General features: G+C 44.5%; 1 protein-coding gene across 1 annotated transcript in view; it reads left to right on the top strand.

Annotated features, from left to right (window-relative positions):
* The window catches only part of LOC108575352 (homeobox protein prospero-like), a 42,152-nt gene that overhangs the window by 3,994 nt on the left and 28,397 nt on the right, over window positions 1-9,761 (top strand). The window contains exon 3 of the mRNA XM_017938123.1: window positions 3,655-3,809. Coding sequence (XP_017793612.1) covers window positions 3,655-3,809 — 155 coding nt within the window. The remainder of the gene's footprint in view (window positions 1-3,654; window positions 3,810-9,761) is intronic.

The raw sequence follows: 9,761 nt of genomic DNA on the forward strand, positions 1-9,761 counted from the left end.
AGTCAGAAACTGCGGTTTAAAGAGCTGGATAAAGAGACCAGCGAAAAACGAGCGTTACAAAGTGGCAGAAAGGCGAAAGAGTTGATGACGATGCTTAGGAATGTATTTTTTCGTTTCCTTTTTGCCTCGGTAGAAGGGAAAGCAAGAGAGAGTGAGTGAGAGAGAGAGAGAGAGAGAGAGCTTGGAAACTTTGGAAAACAACGGGGAGTTCTACGAGAGAAAAAGCCCGTCCTGCCAACAAGGAGAAGGAAGTCGGTAGTAGAGAGAGGAGTAGGAGGAGTAGGCGGCAACGGGAAAGGGAGGGAGGAAGCTCGGACGAATGTTAGATTAGTTTGCCACGGAGTTAGGCTAATGTTGGCTGCACCTACGAGTAGAGTTTGTCCGGCAACAACGCGCGAGGTCGAAAGTTCTTTGCCTACTCGGCCCACCCTCTCGGCCTCGAGTCTCACCCAACTTCGCAAGCCAATAATCTGTCCCGCAATTTCGGAATTTAACCGCGGAAACGAGAGAGAGAGAGAGAGGAGGCGGTCCGCGAAGTTCCCCTCACAAGCGTCTCCTCGACTTATCGTAGATAAGCAACTGCTACTACTTCTCAGACCGTATGAGAGAATTCACCGTAGGAACTATGTTTCTACAGGGTCAACTTCCCGCCAACTAGATTCCTTATGCCTGACCGTCCGTATCAGATTGTCTATTAAACGGTAACGTTCTCCTCGTATCTTAGCTAGCTTCTTCTCCGCTCTTTCTTTCGCCCAATTTCACCCTTCTTCGTGCAAAAATTTCCCTCTCTATTTCGATCGCGTTTCATCGAGGCAACGTAAAAGAGAGAGAGAAAGAGAGAGAGAGAGAAACACTCGAACACGCGTTCCCTCTCGATGGGAAAAAGCGGCCACCGCGCAAAATACAGCCAGAGATTGCATAGAAGGGAAACATCGGTGACCTCGTAATACGCTTTGACTTCATAAAAATAGCAGGCAAACGAACGAAGTTAAGACACATCCTTCTCCACGATCGTCTGAAAGCGGTGATCAACAGGCGCGAAAAGTTCAGCAGCTCGATTATCACACATGACCCGGCCGGGGCGGGTTCTCTCGCGACGGCCAACACTCAGGGCTCTCTCAACACTTACCGAAAGCGCTCGCAAATATATCGGGGCCCTCTCATGACCAGGAAAAAAAAAGAAGAACGTTTGCCGCGCGCGGGGGTGTGCAGTAAACGCGTCGGCAACGATGCAACGTCGCTGGAACTGCATCGGCGTGTGTTGGTCCGGGTCGTTCGATCGGCAGCGCGGCTTTCTTTGCCGCCTTTTTAGCCGGCCTTTGATGTAAAATCAATGGCGCATTTTTTCACTCCCTCCTCTTGGGGTAGGTCGAGCGCATGGCCGCGGCGCAACCTGCTGTTCACCACTCTCCTCTGGATTCACCCTTGTCTGTCACTGTTCCTGCCGGCCTTCGACGTATCCGAATATGCTTTTCACGCTGCTCGACTTTCCTTCTCGGCCCTATCTTCATGGGCTGCGCGTTGATTCACGTTGGTGAACTCTCTCTCTCATTACACAGCTGGTGAATACGATCGTAGGATAGACAGACGTTTCGGTACCTACGTGTTTTTGGTAAAACAGATTTTCCCGCTTTTCCTCTAAATTAACGTACTTCGTCTTGATGGATAATCGAGGAAACTCGTATAGGAACGATTAGGTGCAAGAAGAAAAAATATCTATTGAAATTTTGATTATGGTGCTTTCTTTTGTATAGAGAAGGATGGAAGACAGAATACGCTTCTTTTATTTTATGTTAAACGATCGTTAAAATGAAGTTCTCAACTGTCGTTCACATCGAACGAAATTTTGATATTCTAACGTGATTCTTCTTCTTCCGACAAGAAATCATCGTGTATCACAATTACAAATCTTCTACTTGGAACATTTTGTTAAACAATCGTTCAAAGAAAGTTATCACCTACCGTTCCTCACCGAACGAAATTTCCATCTTGGATCGTGATTCCTCTTCCGACGAGAAATCATCGAGCCTTAATTATCGTGTATCACAATTACAAAGCTACCTAAACGCTGTATCGTTCCCTTTCTCACTCTATCTCTCCTTTTTAATGTTCGAGGTGTGTCGATTACATAGCATAATAAGCACGAGACACGTAGGTGCGGGCCGCGCGTTAAGAGGGTACGGGGAAGGACCAGCTCGATAATCCAGGGGTGGCTGCACGTCGGAATAACCCTTATTACAGTCTGGCATCTCGTTATCGCCCATCGACGTTACCGCGAGCGCAAAATGCAACGCGCGGTACGCGCACACGTTTGATGCGAACGACTGCACTTGTCGACTCGTTCGCTCGTGAACGACGACTTCGCTTGTGCGCGCTGAGAGTTCGCGCGCTGACAGTAACACCAATGACGATAGGCGTTCGTGAAAATTGTAAACGTTCCGCGCTTTTCCTGTCTCTCACAGAATTAGATTGCTTTCAACGGATCGAGTGTCCGGGAAAAACGTTGCACAGATTTTCCGCGATTATTCGCCGCCCTGTCTCTGTTTCCCGGCTCTCTCTCTCTCTCTCTCTCTCTCTGTGCAAGGTAAATCGACGAGAATCATCCTGGTCGAATTATAACGCGAAAACCTGTTGTATCGTCGTTAACAGGACAATTCTTTGTTCGCGAACAGCTTCTATTTTACCCTTCGTCAATTTTCCCATTAATTTAACTCTGATCAACTTTCGTCCAATTTTTATTTCACTCCGTTGCAAGTTTTCACTCGTCGTTGTTAGGTCGGAAAGGTGTGAAATTCTTCGAGAAGCGAGCTATCAATCTAATCGAATTTTTTAGCTGAATCTCCATTAGAGATTTTTATTCGTTACCGATGAACACAAAGGAGAGAGAGATGAATATTCGTTTTTGTTTCGAAGGGCGTGAAGAAATTCTTCGGGAAGCATACTTTAACCTACCCAATCGACGCGAATTTTTAATTCACTTCGTTGCAAGTTTTCATTCGTTCTCGACGAACAAAAGATAAAGATGAGTTTTCGTAGTTAGTTCGGAAAGGTGTGAAATTCTTCGAGAAGCTTGCCTCAAGGTACAAGTACGAATCGAATTTTTAATTCACTCCGTTACGAACAACTTTTCATTCGTTGCCGATGAACAAAAGTGCGAGACAAGTTTTCGTGTTCGTTTGGAAAGGCGTGAAATTCTTGGAGAAGCGTGCCTTAAGGTACCAGTCGAACCGTAGGAGATTGAACACACGGATTAATCGAATAAGAATGCGATGAAACCACATGAAGAGATCCTATTACCGATAAGGAGTCGGTAAGGCTTCCGTTGAGGATACGGCCAATCGTGGGTCAACCTCGACGAGAACGTTCCAGCCCTACTACCCTCGCGACATCCACAGCTTGTACGATTTCTAATCCAATTTGATACAAAGGAAACACGATTAAGTTTGAGATATTTTGCGTACACAGAAACAGACTGCCGTACAGAATCTGCTCGTCGCTCGCCGGTTCTTTCCTCGTTGAGAACAAAAGAACAGGAATGAAAATTCTACGAAGAAAATGATAAATAGATTCGTAACAACGTTTGCGAGTACAAGTTTACGTTGAATACTTTCAAGAGTACATAAGCATAAGAGTATTTCCTTAACCACGGTGAACTCGTCAATGCTGACACCGATACATCTGAGGAAGGCGAAGGTGATGTTCTTCTGGGTCAGGTACCCGTCCTCGTCCATTCTCAAGATGTACTTCCCCGACATCAGGTTCAATAAAAACAACACAGCGCAGCTGGTCAAGTGGTTCTCCAACTTCCGGTGAGTACAACGATATTGTGTATTGAGAATTTGCGGTTGCCCACGGAAGACGAAGGATTGTTTCAGAGTTCGAGTAACGGTTCAGATTTTTCGGTAGCTACGTGTAAGAAAGAAACCAAGCTTCTTGTTTATTTATTTCTACCTAAGATCGCGAAAATTTTCATTTCGTACACGCAATAAAATAGTACGAATATTCAATTATAAGACAGTAGCTTAATTTATAAAATTTATCAAGAAATTCACGTATATTATTATTCCACTTAAAAGTGACATTTCAATTATAAAATAGCAGAAACCCTGACAAAATCATAAGCGCGTTATTTAATTTATAAATCTACAAATTCCAACGGATTGGTCCAAGAAATTTGCATATCTTTAGATTATAGATACTTTGACAAAATTATAAACAAGGTAATTGTCAAAAGTCGTACTTAAAAATGTTATTTCAGTTACGAACTTTTCACTTAACACTGACAAATTCATATCAGCATAAAGAAGAGTAAGTGTCACCTCAAACGTAGAATCCGCATGAAACATTATCTACACATTCACCTAAAAACTTGAAATCATCGAAGATAAGCCTGAAGCATAGTTAAACCTTGAAAAATTTCATTCAAATTACCAAACCATCGTTTAAACCTAATCAACACCGCAAGAAACGCCGAAAGAGTCCTTCGTCTTTCGATCACCGAATGCATGCTATATAGCCATTTACACGGTCTTCTTCAAAAAGAAGCATCCAACGAAATTTGCATAACATTCCTGTCGCTGGTCGAACAAGAAACGCCCTTGTAAAGTCCGAGCGCCGATATGAGGTATAGTCCTCGGACTCGTAAATCTCTCGGAATTGAGCGTAAAACCTCTCTCGATCGAGAGTTTCCCCCGATCGACATCCTGGTCGACGTTTGAAATTTCCGTATGTCGCGGCGAAAAAAAAGCAAACACGATCCGTGGAAGACGTTTCTGATACGTGGGTTCCGTGTATGCAAACGAGAACAAGCTTTTCAAGGGATCGACCACTCCCTGCGTAGAACCGGCCAGAGCCCAAGAGACGAGAGTCACGATGGGTGTGTCCGAATCTTAATTACCCTCTCTTCGGTTGGGGATAAGTAACAGCGGCTACATTGCGGCCAGGTATGGAGAGCGTAGGAGTCAGCGCGGGTACCTACCGACACGTACCGGCCACAGCAGGCATTAGCCTGATTATAATTAGGCTGAGTACAGTACAGATCCAAGATATAAGGCGGTCAAGGAGGCCGCGCGTGTGCTCATGCCGCTACATTATTGCCACCTTCTTATCGCGAGAGACGCCCATCCTCTTGGAAACCATAAGTTCACGCCGACCTCCGACATTCAACGCGTTCACGCGGCTCTCTACGGTCGGGAAGGGTTGCACATTTTGTGGTTTATTTAGCGTGGAGCGTTCTAGATAGACGAGCTGATTGTACCGTGTTTGCTTAATTGGAGGTTTGATGGTTCCTTAATTAGAATTCTTTAAACAGCAGTCAATTCTCCGACAGTCACTTTCTTATCGCGAGAGACACCCGTCGTCCTCTTGGAAACCACATGTTCGCGCCGACCTTCGACATTCAACGCTTTCACGGGGTGTTATTGGGAAGGGTTGCAGCACACTTTGCGGTTTATTTAGCGTAAAGTATTTTTAATAGATAATTGCACGGCGTTTGCTTAACTGGAGGTTTAATCTTTTCTTCGATTGGGAGAAAGGGAGGGAATTAAATATGAATTCTTCAACCCTTTGTCTTGTAACAACGAGTCACACTCGTGCTGCTGATTACAGTTGAGATATGATAAAAGTAATTCCTGTTTCTAATAAATTTTCATTTCAATTCCAACTTCACCTTTAGTTTACAAGTCTGGGAATTGTTAAATAAGAAATATGTGTGATGCCACAGCCATTGAAAAATCACTAGGCAAGGGGTTAAACAGCAGTCGTTAATTAGTATAATTAAAGTAAAGACGGCAGAATATTAACGTATGAAAAATGATTTACTATCGTTTATTAAAACGAGAAGAAAATAAATAAAAATTTCTATCTGGCCTCGACTGGCTAAAACGAGCTGCGACATCGAGTCAAGACTCGACGTAAGATCTCAAAGGGTTAAACGCACCTTCGAAGATAAACCTCAACTAGTTAAAACGTTCAACGACTCGATAGAGAAATGATTCGCAGAGCTGTCCTTCAGATACACATGCGTTTCACACAACGTTTCCTCGGGTTCTGATTGCCCCGCGCGAAATTATAGATTCAAATCACGAACACGTGAAGAATTATAATAACATTCCCACTCGTGCACGGTTAATCGTGCATCGTTAAATTCCGTTCGAGAATTAGCAATGCAAATTTTCACGCGCGCTAGACTTCCTAAAATACACCCGTGTTCAATTTCATCATCGACTTCCAATGTGTCCATCATCGCATATCGTTTCGTCAATCTCGTACGAAATATTCGAGGCACTCGAGCGAACAGGGGAGAGACGACCGGCCGCGAAATTTAATTAACGCAGCAAAAGGTCCATTAAAAAATGGCTGGCCCCGTGGAAAATGAGGAAAGGGTACACTTAAAATTCTGCCGGTGAAAATGAGCGAAAAAAAGGGGGGGAAAAAAACCGAAAAAAATTGCTCGAAATTTTATTTCACCCGAAATAACGTGTGTGCGCGCGCGCGATTGAATCGTGCGTGTTCATCAGGCGATGTTAGTTTCGGCATCGTTTCGATTTGTCAGGTAGTCCACGGATCGGGAATACCAACGCTCCGGAATTAGGCACAGCTTACACGCTACACACACACAACGTGTGTGTGTGTATATATATATGTATAAGCGTGAAGCGTAGGAAAAAAAAAAATTGCGGCTGCATTTGTCGACTGTTTAAAACAAGCAAAGGGCACGACGGATCAGAGTTGCATCGAGGAAGTTGTTCCTCGTGCCGTTGCTCCGCTGCTCCACGCCCCTCGATCTCATCCCCTCCCCGTCCCGGCAACCCCGACCCACCCCCATTCACCTACCCCATGGCCCTGTTTCGTTCTCTCGAAACATTTCCATCGAAGGCAGCGAGAAAGAGAATCGGTTAGAGTGGTTGATAAGAGAGAAACCAGGCACAGAGTGTGTTTGCAAAAGTTTCAAACGTCCAGTAAAAAATTGCATCGGAGGCCGGCTTCCGTCGTTAAGCACAAAGCTAATTACCGGCTGAATATATTTCGGTACATTTTGTCGTGTCAGGGCCGGAGGGGTTTTTCGGTCTCTCTTCTTCGACCTACCACCCACACCCCCATTCTTCCCTTTTCCTTCACCGCCGTCTCGTATAACTGCTGCTCCCGATGACGAACCAGACGGAACAAGCGAAACACGACGAGGGTTCTCTCGGAATCTCTTTCAACACAACGATCGACGACGAAAACGAAAGCTGCATCTCTCTCTCTCTCTCTCTTTCTCTGTCCACCCTTCTTCTTCGTTCGCTTCGTTTCTCGTCTCGTGTCCGTGTTCCTTAAATTTGCAGCTCGTTGCTTGCTCAAGAATTCAAAGGGTATCGAGGCTACTTTCTTTCCCCTTCCCTCCGTTGCGTTTGTCAAATGTCTTGGAGATTAAGTCTTCCGAAGAGAGCGAAGATACGCGGATGAAATTTCGACGACGACGCGTAATTTCACGTGAAACGAGTGATATAACTGACACGTTCGTGGTGAACCGTCCGCGACAGATAAACTGTTGCCGACCCGGTAGGAGAGTACTAACCGCGCGCGGGGGAAAAGAAATGATCCACCCTTCGAACACGGTGCCAGTTATAATCTCAATGGTTCTAGCGCTGGCCGTGTCCATAAATAATTACCTGCGTCTACCCCGGCAGCCACCCTAACCGATCGTGAAAGGGAGAAATTGACAACTTTCCTCTTGATAATCCTTGCATATTAGTTTCGTACAAGTTTCCCGTAAAATGGCGATTAAAGGATGACACGAAGGTGCCAATCTCGCGGCTCATTAGGCACACTTTCACCCCACAGTCCTCTCCTTTGACGACTAATCACGTAAGGGTTTACCCCGGACACTTTTTCCTCCTGCTTCGACGGCAGTCGTTGTAGAGCGTGCTCGATCTGATAGCCTAATGCACGGCTTCCTATGCGGAAATGCCTCGCCACATTATTCTACGCTGCTACATGTACCTGGCTACCCTTCCACCCTTCTCTCTTCACCCTGCCGACGTTGTACTTTTGTCACGAGAACTGAGTCCAGTTCCGCCACCCGTCGTCCATACTTTTTCCAATCTTCCCCCGTTCGATATTCAACCGGTTTTTACACCGTGAAAATCCGTCGTCCATCTCGATCCAAAAAGGGCTCGAGAAACGATCGATCCATCTCTTTCACCTGTTTCAACCATCAAAACACTTTCGACGAAATGAATTATAGGCAAGATTGAGATAAGAGGCTGTCGAGGCGATGAATTTTTGACTCGATGAGGTAAATAACGGAGGAATACCATACGATCAATACGAAGTCTGCGTTCTAACATTGATTCTACCTGGTTAGAATTTCCACCATTCTTCCTTTCTTCGTTTGATAATTCCAAGAAGTGTGAAATTTTCAAATTAACAATAATTACTTGAAATTAACTGAAATTAATTAGTAGTAATTTTAAACGATGATAATTGCACTAGATACTGGAAAATCTGAATTATACAATAGGGGGGCATTATGATAATTAATTTGCACAGTGAGAAATTTTCAAATTAATAGCAATTACTTGAAATTAGTTTCAATTAATATTAGTAGTAATTTCGAAGGGTAACAATTACATTAGATATTGGGAAAACTCAGTTGTAGTTATCCTATGATATTTAACGAAGAAGAAAAGTGATTGAACGAAGAAAGAAATTGCAGTAAAAACATTAAGTTGCCCGGAAAATTCGTTCCAATTTTCAACACAGGCAGTGCTCGAATACGTTGAAACAAATAAAACTCGATGAAAAAATATGAAATTCGCGTATATTTTTTCACGTTTTTGTTTTAAGGTCTATTTATTAAAATGACGAATTTCTTCTCGGAGTTACAATAAAGTACATTTGCATAAAGCACAATCTAATCTATCACAAAAAATTGTTCGCAAACAGTTTGCAAGATTTACAGCAGAAAATTTCGATCTCAAAGAGACAAACTTTTCATAAAAATAGAGTTTTCCAAATTACCAAACAAGCGGTGAGAAAAGTTCCGATAAAACGAACCAACACAAATCTCGCAAGAGCAAAGAAATTCAAATTCAAATCAACCCCTTACAGAATTCACGCATCTACGTAACTGAAAAATCGCCACAAATTTTCCGGCCAACTAAACTACAATAAAATCACGTTCACAGCTCGTAACCGCAACACACACCTACCCTCCTTTTCTATTTCCGTGGGACGCGCGCAACAAGCGCATTTCAATCCCTTGGCTCTGTCCATTAAAAGAATAATGCATAAACTGTCTGACGACACGCGGCACAAGGGGGATGTTTCCTTCGGTCGGTCGTACGATGAGAAAATCGGTCCCGAAGCGAGAAGACGTAACAGAAAAGGGGAGGGTGGGTGGAGAGGAGAGGAACGGGGATGTGAGAAGAGTGTCGTGGAAAGCGGCGAGGGAGGGAACGAAAGGAGAGACCGGGCGAGAAAGAGAGAGGGATGAGCTTTCACAAAGCGATTCTTCGCACCCCATTTTCTCACGCGCGGCACGTCGAATCGAAAACACGTCCGATATCTTACGGAGACTCGTTGACGTCGAGCGTACATCATCGGATCTGCTTATACCGACGACGATATTGACAGCCTTCGTTCGATGAAGCTTGCCGTTGGGGTGGGATGGGTGGGTGGACGACGACGAGGCGGTGAAGGAGAAGAGGAGAGGAGGGTGATGATTGGGGTCGTCGATGACAGGGTTGCGATGCCTATGTGTGTGTGTGCGCGCGTGT

The sequence above is a fragment of the Habropoda laboriosa genome, unplaced genomic scaffold, assembly GCF_001263275.1.
Source record: "Habropoda laboriosa isolate 0110345459 unplaced genomic scaffold, ASM126327v1 scaffold143, whole genome shotgun sequence".
NCBI lineage: Eukaryota > Metazoa > Arthropoda > Insecta > Hymenoptera > Apidae > Habropoda > Habropoda laboriosa.